Raw genomic sequence first — 15309 nt, 5'->3', positions numbered from 1 at the left:
TATGTAATAATGAAATTATCTCCTTATCTCAAACTATAATATAAAGTTTCAAATTCGAATTTCAATTGACCGTTCTAGATAATAAGAGAGTTTAACTCTATTTGGATTCTTGAATTAACAGGTTTGTTTGTATATCTTCCAGGTAATATTCAAATTTCAAGAGCTTTACTCCATTCTTATTTTCTCCATCATATAGCTTCTTCTTTCCTCCAATTTTTCTTTCAATTGCTAAGCAAAAATCCCATTCTCTCTCACTCTAACATGAAATCAAAAGCGCCCACTGAAACCAAACTCTCACTTTGGGCTACTAATGTGAGTTCTTTCTTTAATCTGCCCAACCCAAGAATCCTTACCCTCTTCATCATCAGTAACATTGCCACCTTCTCCTTGGGCACTGCCCTGCTAGTTCAATGGATCTTACATGGTCAGTACCACCCTGAATACGACTGGATCGTCTACTATGCACCATTGATGATGGCATTCGTAGTTTTCGTGTTGATGATCTGCTTCATCTCTGCCAATTTCTTGAACAAAAAGGAACAAAATGTTCATTCATTAAGTTTGTGCTTTGAGGAGAATGTTCAGAGTACTTCCCCACTAGTCCAAGAAGTTGAAAATGAGCTAGCTCTTTCTGTGGTGCCTAGTGATCATGCTCATGGTAATCAACCCATCAACTTGGCTGCTGTAGAACCTACTTGTACAAGGTTAATGCTGATTGCTCCTCAAGGATCGAATGTCATCAATAAAAATTCGAACTTGAAACGAACATTTTCTCTTAGATTGCCTATCAATTATATTGATTATGGCATGATTAAGCGTTCATTTAGTTGCAGATTATGATATTGATTTCATGGTTCTAGTTTGCAGGTGAATTCCAATATTGTATCTTTTATCCTCTTAAAAGAATTCCAATATTGGAAGTAATTGGGTAGAGAAATTATTGGAGAGAAGTGCATTTGTACATTGAAAATCAATGTGAATGTTCCTTGTAGACATTAATCAGACAGACATTATTGATGACATTTTCCAATCCCAATAGCTTAAAGGACAAGCTAGAACCTAGAAATGCTCCATCAATCGTGGGGTATTTATCTTATCTTTTACTTCTTTTTTTTATTTTTTTATTTTTTATTGTTTCGTTATCTCTTTGTTTATCTCTTTAATTTCTTTAAGAGAGATATATGGAACTTTAACATGTTCCTACTTCTTGCCTACCTTACATTGGTATATTCTTCTGATTTTTCAACCTCTTTGTCAAGCGTTATTAATTTTTTTTTTTAATAAAAAATTTATTAAAAAATTAAAAAAAAAAAGACTTAACATATCTGTCCACACTACACTCAAAATTAAACTTAAAGCCTAAAGAGTTTGGCGCTTAATCAACATTAATTATTTATAAATATAATTTTTAAATTAAATTTTAAAAATTAATAATCAATAATTTAAAATTATAGTAATATTAAACTATTATCAATTTTTGTTTTCTATTTATCTTATCGACCACTTGTTTCAATTTTTTTTTATATGCAAATTAAAACTTTAAAAGAAAATTAAATTAATTTTGTTATCTTATTATATACACAATCATTGAATTGCTAGAGTAATTACTATACATACAAACGTTTGAATTTTAATGAATTTTGAATGAGGAATTTTACAAAATTTATAAATTACACTAATTTCTATCATTCATTTACAATATATATAAATTCAAACTATATATTTTATAATATTTTTTTATTTATTATATATTTAAATCTAAATTATTATTTATTTAACATTAATTTTACGATTTAAATCATTTTCATTTCCTTAAAACTATTTATATTTTAAATTAATTTTTTTTAAAATTTTGTAAATTTTAATATAATAAGAAACTTTACTAGAACAACATGGCCTAACACATTATGTAGTAGACATGGTCAACATGTTTTGAAATTAATTGAAAATTATAATTATAGTTTTTAAAAATTAAGTGGTACATTTTGGAATTTACTTTTAAAATTGATTGAAGTTAACTATTCAACCAAACATGAATTTGTAAGTAATTTCAATATAAAATTGTTATTTATTTTTATACGAAACTATAAAATCTTAAATTCTATGATTTGTTATTTTATGAATTTTAGTAGAGTTCATAGATTCTAAATTAATTCCATCCATCCAAATATGGGTAAATTTTTTTTTTTTTCATACGAGAGATATCTCATACTTATCTGACTAATCACTTCTTGACCTCTTGAAATAGCCTGAAAACTCTAAGAGACATAGCGAGACATGACATTTTTCAAACTCAAACCTTAAATATTACCATCCTAAAATCTCAGTGTTAATCATGCAACTAGCACCTCATTAGTGTATCAAATTAGCCTTAGGCCACACTTATGGCCCATGACTTACCTTGTGGGAAGCCCCCACCATGCCTTAAGTTTTTGGGATCCCTTAAATGTAAACATGTTAGCAAAGAACCAAACTAGATGGATGGATAGAAATGAAGGGGCAATTTTTCAATTTGAACAAGGCTTGTGCTCTTTGTGGGTTTGGTGAATTCCAACTTAGGGCCACATTGGTGAGAGATAACCCTAAGGGCAGTGCTATAATACCAACTTGTGTCTTTGCATGTGAGTTTTTAGACCAATTTTTTTAAAAGGCAGGGACTTGGGATAGAACCTCTAATTGACCATATATGCATCGTATTCCTAATGCCTAATGCCATGGTCTCACTTTTGGTAACATTGTTCATCAACATATTGGACATTGCAACCCAACCCAATTTTTGGGATTTTTTAAAAACCCTAAAAAATTGAGTTTTATCCTTTTGGGAATTGAGAATGGGACAATGAGCTACCAATGGACCCATTGCTTCTTCTTTCAACCCACCACATAATGGTAGCTATGACTAATTATTAGAACTTATATCACCAAATTTATGGTACATGTTTTAATGATGCCACATATAATCATTCAAAATTATTTTTGTATTTTGAGCTATACAATAAAGATTAATGCTTATCTATTGAATACCCATTGAAACTTCACTGAGGAATAAGAATTGTTCTTCCCCATTTTCATAAAGCAATTGATATATATCATGCAAAGTAATAAAAAGAAAAAAGAATCTATCTTTTTTCTCTTATCATTTAGAAGTCGTGTGAAATGAAAATCTCATATACGACTTTAAATGAAATGAAAAAAAGTGAAGAACCCTCTTTTCGACTATGACTCATCTTCTCTCATCGTTATCTTTTTTTATGTTATTTCAATAATAATCATTATGAACGCTCCATAATTTATTAATTATTATTTAAATTTATCAATGAGCTTTAATTCAATTGTATGAAAGTTTTTATTAAAATTATGAAATCTCGAATTTAAGTATCAATTAAAACTAAAACTAATGGTATAAAAAAATAATAACGTTTGATTTTAGAATTGATTATATATATATATATATATATATATATATATATATATATATATATATATATATATATATAATTCTCTAATTTTAATATAAAATTATTAATTATAATATAAAGTATAATTGTACAAATATGTTTATGATATCATGAATTGATGTCGGTGTCTCCATATGTCAACTAAAGGAGTAAGAAATCAATAATGCTAAACTAAATGGGGGCCATTTGATTGCTTTTAGGTTTAGTGATGGATAAAAAGTCAAAAATAAAAGGTACCTCACAATTCATGCAAAAATTTATTATTTTCAATTAGTTGGGTGGTTGGCTCTGCAAACTAACTCAACCTTATGTGTGTGTGTATATATATATATATATCTTATGTATTCTTAGTTAATGGTAATACAAAAATTAAATTTATTAAATTTGAGACATGTTATAGTTAAAAATAACTTCATGAATTGTTTTCATAACATATAAACCCTTTTAATATTGATTAAGGGGATTTTTTAATTTTTAAATAAATTTAATGTCTAATTTCAAATTAAAAAAATATAATAAACAAACTACTTATGAGTTGATTTAAGTCTTCATACTTAAAGTTGTAAAAAATAAAATTTATAGTTTAAAATAAAAATTATAAAAATATATTGATTTGATAATGCAACTTTTCAAGAAATAAAATACTCAATTTAAAAAAAAAATTTAATTTAATAATGCAAATCAAATAACATCATTACTTCTCAAAGGGTTGCACTTCCTTGAGCAATTGGTGAGCATAACTTCAATGATACAACCTAAAACATTCATCAAAGGAAACTATTATGGCAAGTAATTTTGAGATTAAAAAAAAAATAGATAGAAAAAGATATAAGAATTTTTAAATTTAGGCTTTGTTTGTGTTGTGAAAAATATTTTTCTCAAAACATTTTTCTAATTTTTTAGTGTTTGGATATTAAAAAAATAGATTAATTGAAAATATTTTATATTTTAAAGGAAAAAGTATGTTAATTTTAAGAAAAGAAAAATCTTATTTTTAGATTTTGATAATTTTATTAAAATGTGAAAATATTTATATATACGTGATAAAAATATATAATATTAGTTTAATATTATAATTAAATAATAGAAAATATTTTCATAAAAAATATTTTTTGAAAAAATAAATTTTACAAAAATATTTTTTATATACAACTTATTTTCTACAAAATAAACGAAACTTTGAATTAATAATAAATTCGTCTTTAAATTTAAAAAGAAAAAAATTCATTTTTATAAAATGAATTAATTAATACTTATCTATTAATTTGATGTAATGCATTAGGTGTATGCAAGTGTTTTCTAATAAGAAGAAAAAAAAATCTTAAATTAAAAAAAAATTTCACAAAAAAATATTTTAATTAAAATTATATATAACTCATAGATTAATTAAAATAATAACTCAAAATGAGTGGATCAAATCATATTCAAAATCACATAAGTTAAAATAATTTGAATATGTTGGACCTGATTTATTTGCTTTTTTCTATTTGGGACACATCATTGATGAACTACTACATGATATAGACTATATTAGAAGAAGTATAGCCTTCTCCTTTCATAATTCTCACAAAAAATTTTTGTGATCCTAAAAAAAAAAAAAAAAAAAAATTACCATCATCTCTTGATTTGTCATGTAGAATGCCATATTTACTTGTCATATATTTTAAAATATGTTTTAATATATTTTTTATTATTTTATTTTAAAAGTAAATAATAGAAAAATAATTTAAAAATTACATTTAACTTTAACTTTATATATATAATTGTGATAAATAATTTATCATCTATGAAAATAAATATCATCATTGTTTCAACTATTGCTTGTAATATACTAATGGTTATTTATAATTTTTAATGACTAAAAATAATTTGATTATATAAAAATTAATTTAAATAATATTACTTTATTATTAATAAATTTTAGTGAATTTTTTTATAAAAATTTTAATTGAATATCTTAATTTAAATAAAAAAATAAAATCAAATAAATAAGTGGTTAATTTAATCAGTGGCATGAAGTTAATTTCAAGTGATTTTTGATCTTGTTTGACAACAGTTTTTGAGGTAGAATTTAATATTTTAACTCTAATCAAAATACTACTTCTCTTATTTATACTGTATAGTAGAGTAATTTTTATATTAGTGTTTAAAGGTTGAACGAATGATTCATTAAAAGTTACCCTCCTGATTTTTAGAGTTTAAGAGAGTATTTTAACTAAGGTTAACAAGACGATATCATTGTTTCTGTATTTAATAACTAATCCAACGTTTATTTTTAATAAACAAATTTTCTTTGAATCATTATATAAACAATAAACTATTAGTCTCTAATATTTAATTATTAATAGCTAGTAAAATAACTGATAATCATTAAAATGGGCAACGACTACTAAAACATCTAATATTATCGAATAGAGCCCTTACCTACAATGTCAAGGTTCAAATATTGGAGTTATATTTGTTGAAAAGGTTTTACTTGAATACCATTCTCGACCCAAGTGTAAATTAGTCCCATCCATATGTGTGAATGAAAATACCACGCAGTTGATAAAAAAAAAATCAAAACAACTGCTAATTAAGAAGAAAAAATTTCCAAAATTAAGCTTTCATAATCAGCACTATTGGGTCTAAATGAGCTTACACTTGATGATATTAGAATGTTACTAAATAGATTAACCTAATTGTTGAAGATCAAGAAAAGTAGAGGTGATTTCCAACACTTAAAAGCAAACATGGTCCTCAATATCAAAAAAGGGAAGGATTTAATTAGTGAATGCATTAGAAAGCAAATTATAGATGGGTACCCCTTATGACAGAAAGAAACAACTCAAGTATACCCATGTATGAAAAAAAGGGATAATTATACAAGAAAACATGATTTTTATTTTTGGCAAACAATAAAACATGAAATTAATTTGATGCTACCTTTCCAAATATTTTCAAAATTAATAGTTAAAATTCAAGTGTGATTCAATTATATTTGAAATCTCATATTTTGTCTTAAATTTACAATTTCATAAATTTAAAAATAGCTTCAACATGATTAAATTGAAATTTATTGTTAAGAATTGTTAATTTATATATATTGATAAATTAATAATAATAATAATAATAATAATAAATTTATAATAAAAAAAGAAAAAAATAAATCTAAAATTTTTTACCTTATATGTTTTAAAATTAGAAAAAAAAGACTAATTAGAGTATGTTTCATAGATAAATAACTTTGAAAATGTGAGAAAGATAATGTGGATATACATAAATAGAAATAAAATAAGGTAGATGATGCACAATTGCAACTTATAGGTTCAAAAAGAAATATAAAAAAAAATGAAAAGAAGTGAAAAAAAGAAAATTCATAACTATCATATGTATTTTATGGTTATTTGCTTTTATTATAAAGTAAAATTAATTTATTATAAAAAGTAAGATGTTTTAATAAAATTTTATAATACATATCATGTGATTTTTGTAAATTAATATTTTTTAAGTAAAATTGTTAATTATGAAAAAATTATTAACTTAATGTAAAAAATAATTGTTATAAAAATTATATGTAAGGCAATTAACTTTTTTTTTGTTAAGTTATTTCCTATTTTCAGTGCTTTTTAAAGTTTTTTTTATAAGAATTAAAGAAATAATTAGATAACTTTATTTTTATAAAAAAAATATTAATAATGAACTATAATATCATTGTATTTAATTAAAATAAAGAAAGGTGATAAGAAAAATATCAATACATTAGAGATAATAATCAATAAGGCTAAAGTTATAAAAAAAATTAATGCTTCCTTAATTTTTTAAAAAAGTAAATAAAATGGAAAAAAAATTATTTGCAAAAGAATATAGAAAGTAATAAATTTTTCATAACTAAAAATTTTAAGAAAAAAATTAATTTTTAAAAATTATATATAATAAATTATAAAATTTAATTAAATTTTCTTATTTTCTATAATAAATTAATTTTAATTTATAATAAAAGAAAATAACCATAAAATACATAAAATTGTCATATAAACTAAACTTTAGCCTAAGTAGCCAACCCTCCTCCATGGCTCATGCAACACACTGCTCAATTTTCAGTATTATTAGAATATTTTCAATATTACAATGAGTTTAAATTTTTAATTTAAAATTAAATAAATAAAAAAGAACCTGTAATTTTTTAATTTTTTTTTAAAAATAAAATGATATTCCATGTTTTGAATTATTCATGCTACATTCTTAATTGTTTATATCATATCATATTCTCTACCATAGGAATTCATTCATGTAAAAATTTTAAACAAATTATATTCAATTAATAAATCACATATAATATTTGTTTAAAATACTTTTAATTAATCTAAAAATGTTTTGTACAGTATGCATTTCATTAAAACTTTCTAAAAGTATTAATTTTAAAAAAATTATTTTATTTTTTAATATTTTTATTATTAAAATTTATCAAATTTAATTTTAAATTATTTTTTAATATTTTCTCATTTAATCTCTTTATATGAAATCACGATATCAAAATTAATATTATTTTTTTATTAATTATTTAGAAAGTGTAAAATCACATGATATTAAATTAAATTGAACTCTCCTTTTTATATTATTAAGATTTGTTATATAATTGAATCTGAATGAAATTTTAATTGGAGAAATAAGCGCGTGACAATGAGAAACATTCAAACAGTGCAAAAAATCCAATGTCGGAATTCATTGCTAAATAAGCTGCGGAGAAGAAGGGTAGAATGGAAAGAAATGAGGTCGGAATTAAATTCAAATTCAGCCGAAATTCAAATGTCATCCAAATGAAATTCTTCTTAAATTCACGCGTTCCTTCCGTCATGAAATCCGTGTCGTAGTCTTCTCTTCATCTTCTTTGACAAAAAAAAAACACTCATACACACTCACAGATACGCTTTTTTTTTTTTTTTAAATCTTTTTATTATTTGTAGAGAGAAAGAAACAACTGAAGATCACAGAAAGTGAAATTCTAGATAGGGAAAACCTAAGAAAACTAGAGAGAGAAACCGCCTGCTTAGCTTTAGCTTTTAGCTTCTTGATTCTTGTTTCTTTTTTCTTCGCCATTTCCGCCAGTAGAACCCTGAAATGCTATAATCAAGAGAAGTTTTCTGCTCGCCGGTTCCTTCATTGTGCTTGAAATGACCCTTCTATTGTTAACAAGGTATTGCTGCTTTTCAATAATACTACTCAAGTGAAAATTCTGTATTTTCTTGCAGATTCTAGGAATTTGATTTGGTTTATTGATTTATCGATTGGGGCCTTGGTAAAAGTGAACTGGGTTAATCTTAAATTGGGGGTTTTTGGTGGATAGTTAAAGGTTTTAGTTTGGGGCATTATAGAAATATAGATTAGGAGTAGTTTTTCAAGTTCAAGAGAATGGGTGATACTGAAGAGGCTAATAGTGAAATGATGCAAAGGCTTCAATCTTCGTTTGGGACTACGCAATCGTCTTCATCAATGCCTAAACAACCATTTTTATCAATTAACCAGCTCGATATACCCCAATTGAACCAGACCCATACGCGTGCCAGGCATTTTGCACACTTTGCACAGAATTTTAGCACTGATAATAGCAAAAGAGTAGGGATACCACCCTCCCACCCCAATCAGATCCCACCCATTTCGCCGTATTCCCAGATCCCGGTGTCTAGGCCAACTAGCCAGCAGATGGGTTCCCCGAACTTTAGTCCAGGGCCTACCCATTCAAGATCTTTATCTCAGCCTTCATCATTTTTCTCGCTTGATTCACTGCCACCGTTAAGTCCGGCCCCTTTCCGCGATTCCTCTTCAGCGTCTGTGTCTGACCCAATACCAGCTGATGTGTCCATGGAAGACAGGGATGCAAGTGCTCATTCCCTATTACCACCCTCGCCCTTTAATAAGGGTAATACTTCACGAGTTGGTGAGAGCTTGCCCCCACGCAAGACACATAGGAGGTCTAACAGTGATATTCCATTTGGGTTTACGAATGTTATGCAATCTTCGCCACCTCTTGTTCAGTTGAGGGGTTCAGGTGTTCTAGAGCGGTCAGTGTCTGGGAAAGAGAATCCATGGGTGGCTAAGCCAGTCCAGTTGGTGAAAAGGGAATGGGAGAGAGGTGGTGATAGCAATGCTGAGGGGATGGGCGAGAGGAAATCTGAAGGTGAAGTTGTGGATGATTTGTTTTCTGCTTATATGAATTTGGACAACATTGATGCGCTGAACTCGTCCGGAACTGATGATAAGAATGGTAATGAGAATCGTGAGGATTTGGATAGTAGAGCTAGTGGAACGAAGACTAATGGAGGGGAAAGTAGTGAAAATGAGGCAGAAAGCAGTGTGAATGAAAGTGGGAGTAGTTTGCCAAGAGGATTGAGTTCTTCAACCGAGAAGAGGGAGGGGATCAAAAGGACTGCTGGAGGGGATATCGCTTCAACCACCAGACACTACAGAAGTGTTTCAATGGATAGTTTCATGGGCAAGTTGAACTTTGGAGATGAGTCTCCAAAGCTGCCACCTTCACCAGGAACTCGACCAGGACAACTATCACCTAGTAATTCATTGGATGGGAATGCCTTTAGTTTGGAGTTTGGAAATGGCGAGTTTAGTGGTGCTGAGCTTAAGAAAATTATGGCAAATGAGAAACTTGCTGAGATTGCAGTAACGGATCCAAAGCGTGCAAAAAGGTACATGTTTGCTCTACTTTATTGCTTCACTGTAGTTATTCAGTGGTTTCATTTGCAAAATTGGTTTGATTTTTTTTCAACTGGTTGGTCCATTTTAGGATTTTGGCAAATCGTCAATCAGCTGCTCGTTCCAAAGAAAGGAAGATGAGATATATTTCAGAATTGGAGCACAAGGTTCAGACTCTCCAGACAGAAGCTACCACACTGTCTGCTCAGCTTACTCTTTTACAGGTGGGGACTTGGAATACATAATTTATGTTGCTTATATCTATTTTACCTCATCTAAGTTCTATTATTATTGTCTATTGCATTCAGAGAGATTCTGTTGGGCTTACCAACCAGAATAATGAATTGAAGTTTCGTCTACAAGCCATGGAGCAACAGGCACAACTCCGAGATGGTATAGACATTTTTTTCCCTCCATTCTTACTTCAATAGACAATATTATTCCATTCATTTATAATATTGTGGCATATGAAAAGCATATTTGCATGCCAAATGAAGTCATTGATGTTGAGTCCTCATGTCTAGTCTCAGTGTCTCACCCAACCAATGATAGACCAACAGCTTGAATTTATAATTTGGAAAATGCAACTGTTCAAATTGAGAATTTCTCAACATGATACCTTGATAGACAACCAGTTGCTGAATATCTTAAAGCATGGACATACACAATTTAGGAACTTAAAAATTGTGAACACATAATTGCTGCATTACCATGTCTAAGTTTTCACCGAGACCTTTTTTAGCAAATAATTGTGCAATCACTATGAAGACGGAAGAGAATTTTAAAATGTGATCTTGGATGTCTGATGTCCTGATTGCAATACAAAATAGCGGCATCAATTTCAGCATGTTCATCATGTCACACAGTAGTTGGAAATAGTAGAGTGACAAACTCCTCTTTCTTATACCTATTGGTGCAAAAACTTGGTTCTTGTCTCTTTTCTAAAGAAGAAGATAGAAGTTGGTTTAACATGGAATGCAGCTGGTTTATGATTTCCCTGTAGCCCATACCAGCACAGTAATAGTGATGGGAAAATTGATTAGTGACGGGGAACAAAACTCACCTCTCTCCTGATCTTTCATTTGTGCGGCAATGAGAACACTCAAAACACTGACATGAAGGTGTTTCTGAAATGCAATCAGAGCATTTCACAACCAGTTATTGCACAGTGATTAGTTCAAAGATTCAACATCCGGTCACTTTTGTACTATATTAATATGCTACTAGATGGGTCATTAGTATTGTATGGCACATGCAATTTAGTTGAGATTTCCTTTGTATTGTGTGTTTCTGTCTTTATTCTAGTGAGTTAGGTTGAAGTGGTGAAAAAACAGTGTGAAAGGGCTTCTTTTGAAGTGTTTTTTGTACAACTATTCTGTCAGTAGTTATTTGTGCGAATATTGAGTGCTTGGTAGATTCATACTCAATTGTGTTGAATTGAGACAGCTCTAAATGAAGCATTGACTGCTGAGGTTCGACGATTAAAGATTGCTACTGCAGAGATCAGTGGGGATTCTGACCCAACCAAGGGCATGGTTCAGCAGCTTTCCATCAACGCCCAGATGTTCCAGCTGCAGCAACAGCAACAATCACCCTCCCCAATGAACATGCATCAATTGCAGCCGCAGCCGCAGCCGCAACAACAAAATGGAAACACATCTTCAAATTCAGAGTCCAATCAATAGGATATGAAGGATAAGATGGCTACTGTTGCTTTTTATTTGTCTTACAATTTCTGGTGCTTTGTATTTGTTTTGTTCAGTGCATTCATTCATTAGTTTTCAAGCTCCTAGTCATTACCCATCCAACTCGGAACACCATTTTAAAGTGATATACAGGCCTTATACATATGTTGTTTATGATCATAGCTTTTATTTATCTGTGTTAGATATATAAATCATAATGAGAACATTTCTTAGACCTGATGTTTTGTTGAGATGCCAGAATGGTTGAGAACTGGAACTCATTTGTTTTATTTCAGTGAAAGAATTGCTTGTGGATTTGCTTACCATGGGACTGGCTGCTTTGATTAGTTCATTGACTGATGAATGGATATGAAAATTTGTGCTCGGTGGGATAATTTTACCTACTTAGGGTTCATTTAATTGAAAAATTTTATAGAATTTTATTGAGTTCCATTAAATCGTTTCTTTTTGTTGTACCAAAAATTTTTTTAAAAAAATTCCATAAAGTAGACATCGGGGAGATATCTTTCTTGTCTAGTGTAATGTCGCTGGCTGCGGTCCATAACCCCTTTATTTGAGTTGAGAGTTAAATAAATTTAAATTTAAATTTAAATTTTGAGCCAAATAAAGATAAAATTTTCTTTACAAAACCAAGGATAAAGTTTTCTTTCATAAAAAAAACAAAATTTTCTAATCAAAATTAAATAAAATTTTTAGAAAGAATAAAACTTGTTATAAATATATTTTTGTAAATGTTTATTAGCATTCTTTACTTTTCGTCTTCTCTTTTTGAGTTTAATTTCAACAAGTACTTTATTAATTGTGAATTTTCCGTCTTCTCTAGGTATTGTATATGATGTTTGATACATATGAAAATCAATAAAAAAATTTTACTTTCTATTCTCTTTATATGTTCTTATTTTTAATTTTTGTTATTTTATAAAGCGTTATCAGTACAGCCTCCAGTCTCAACTATAAATAAGTTTCATGTTTACTAGATAATTGGATAGCTAGTGATTTATGATAACCCGATTAAAAAGAAATATTGTTATCAAAATCAAGAAATTACTATTAAGTATTTTGAGGTAATTTTGTTATTGATCTTTTATCAAAATAATTTTTTTTTTTTGTTTCTAATCTTGTATTCTTTATGCTAATACGTCAAATTTGTCAAAATTTGACTTTGTGACTTTTGATATAATAGATAAGAACTATTCATCAAGGATATTATATTTTGAAATACATTCAATAACATTTTTTTCATTATTATTATTTTTTATGAAAGTTAAATATTTTACAATAAAAAATTCACTTAAACTCTGTAAGAATTTGCAAGAAAAATAAAACCACCAAAAAGTAGCGTAAGTTAAATATCATATGATAAAAGATCCACTTGAACTCTTGAAGAGTTTGTTGAGTATAACTTAGTTATGAATAAGTTCTCAAATAAAATTATGTGAAGAATAAATTATTGATAAGGATGTATTAGAGAAAACATTCTCTATTTTTATGTCTCAAATATGCTCATGCAATATCAATATCATGAAAAGGGTTTTAAAAAATACTTTGAATTAATTTATGTCTTTTTATAGCAAAATAAAATAACAAAATTATTTTTGAAAAAGATATAATCACTAGAAGTGGCATAACATTATTGAAAAATCATGAAACTCGTCCATCTGGTTATGTTCCATTCCCTAAAGTGAATGCGATAACATTAAATAAAATTTGTGAATGTGGTCGTGGTTGTGGACGTAGATATTGTCGAAATTGACATACTTTCCACAATCATGGTGGTCATAATAATTAATATTCTAAACATAATATTACATCTCACTATCAGAAGTAGCAGATATATCTTACCACCAGAAGTGGCAAAATAGTGAGAAATGACAAATACGCCAGAAGTGATAAAATCGTGATAAAAGAAATAGAAAAATATGAAAAATGAATATTATGCTACGCATAATGATTTTGACCATGACCAAGTTGAAACAACATATTTAGATGTTAATTTTTCCCTAAAGGAAATAAACAACACATTTAGATGTTAATTTTTCTCCGGAGGAAATATTGACCATATGATTAATAATAGAAATATTTAAGAATAAATAATTCTTAGGTTTTATTATTTTATATTACATGCTTTTACTATGGTCTTAGAATTTTGTATATAATGTTATTTTTACATTAATTTGTTTCTATATATTATTTTATGAGTTTTCTTGTTATATTTATATTTCTCTTGTTTATGAAGAAAATATACTATCAATGATAAAGATATGTCTAGCAGACAATATTAATAAAATATTTGGTAGTTCAAAATTGATTAAAGGCTCTAGAAAAGCTATGATCTAAAAGAGCTAATAAATAATGCCTTATTCTTCCCTAAATCTCAAAGAAATTTATTAATCTTTAAAGATATTCAATTTAACGGATATGATATTGAGACAATGAATAAAGTAAAATATAAAGTATATTTGTATTAATGTTATTATTTATAGGAAGAAATGTTTGTTAAAAAAATTACCTTCTTTGTCATTTGAATTGTACTAAACAAAATTTGTTATTGTTGAAACATATGCTATAATAAACCTAAAATTTACTAATGAAAACCCAAAGTTTACTAATCAAAGTGACTACCGGTTGGACAATCCCGGATCAATTATAATGTGAAAAATTAATAATTCATGTGGTCATTTATTAAAAATGTAGAAGATTCTTCAATTCATTGAATTCTCATGTGTTGTTCTTTCTTAAGGAAAATAAATTATTAGGCCATCACCAACTAAAATTGGATTTGAATCTCCTGCATTTTTAAAATATATTCAAAGTGATATAAGTGATTTTATACATCCTCCATGTGGACCATTCAGATATTTTATAATTTTCATTGATGCATCAACTAGATGGTCCCGTGCGTGTTTATTATCATCTTGCAATTTGACATTTGCAAGACTATTTGCACAAATAATTTGCTTTTGAACACATTTTTTTTTATTATCGAATTAAGACAATTCATCTTGATAATGTTAGTAAATTTACATTTCACACTTTTAATAATTATTATATGTCAATTGGAATAATTGTTGAACATCCTATAGCTCATGTTCACACTCAAAATGGTATCGCAGAATCATTTATTAAACGACTGCAATTGATTACAAGGCCATTACTTATGAGAAAAAAACTCCATGTTTTTGTTTGGGGACATGCCATTCTGCATATAATAGCATTTATACTCATCAAGCCAATATCTTATCATAAGTTATCCCTTTTACAATTAATTTTGGGTCAAGAACTAAATATTTCCCATATATGAATTTTTGATGTGCGGTATTTGTTCCAATTGCTCCACCACAACGCACTAATATGGGTACTCAAAAGAGGTTGGAAATATATGTTGGATATATGTCTCCATCTATAATTAAATATCTTGAGCCTTTGATAAGAGATTTTTTTTTTTTTTTATGGCTAGA

At 27.8% G+C, this 15309-nt stretch overlaps 2 protein-coding genes across 2 annotated transcripts; both read left to right on the top strand.

Annotated features, from left to right (window-relative positions):
* Nucleotides 1–101: 101 nt before the first annotated feature.
* On the top strand, nt 102–1045 carry LOC110649338 (uncharacterized). The gene has a single exon (XM_021803868.2). The coding sequence runs from the start codon at nt 262–264 to the stop codon at nt 838–840; it is 579 nt and encodes a 192-aa protein (XP_021659560.2). The 5' UTR covers nt 102–261; the 3' UTR covers nt 841–1045.
* Nucleotides 1046–8302: 7257 nt separating this feature from the next.
* On the top strand, nt 8303–12153 carry LOC110649337 (bZIP transcription factor 29). Its single transcript, XM_021803867.2, has 4 exons — nt 8303–10138; nt 10237–10369; nt 10454–10538; nt 11592–12153. Exons 1-4 carry the CDS (start codon nt 8850–8852, stop codon nt 11828–11830), a joined length of 1746 nt encoding a protein of 581 aa, XP_021659559.2. The 5' UTR covers nt 8303–8849; the 3' UTR covers nt 11831–12153.
* The last annotated feature ends 3156 nt before the right edge of the window (nt 12154–15309 follow it).

This window comes from Hevea brasiliensis, chromosome 1 (assembly GCF_030052815.1).
Source record: "Hevea brasiliensis isolate MT/VB/25A 57/8 chromosome 1, ASM3005281v1, whole genome shotgun sequence".
NCBI lineage: Eukaryota > Viridiplantae > Streptophyta > Magnoliopsida > Malpighiales > Euphorbiaceae > Hevea > Hevea brasiliensis.
Note: the sequence above shows the minus strand (reverse complement) of the source record. Positions and strands in the feature narration are given on the sequence as shown.

Bases quoted from the DNA above. Each gene is read 5' to 3' on its own strand.
- LOC110649337 (XM_021803867.2), top strand. From the start codon at position 8,850: ATGGGTGATACTGAAGAGGCTAATAGTGAAATGATGCAAAGGCTTCAA. The intron at 10,370-10,453 runs GTGGGGACTTGG...TATTGCATTCAG, and splicing joins CTCAGCTTACTCTTTTACAG to AGAGATTCTGTTGGGCTTAC. The intron at 10,539-11,591 runs GTATAGACATTT...GAATTGAGACAG, and splicing joins ACAGGCACAACTCCGAGATG to CTCTAAATGAAGCATTGACT.
- LOC110649338 (XM_021803868.2), top strand. From the start codon at position 262: ATGAAATCAAAAGCGCCCACTGAAACCAAACTCTCACTTTGGGCTACT.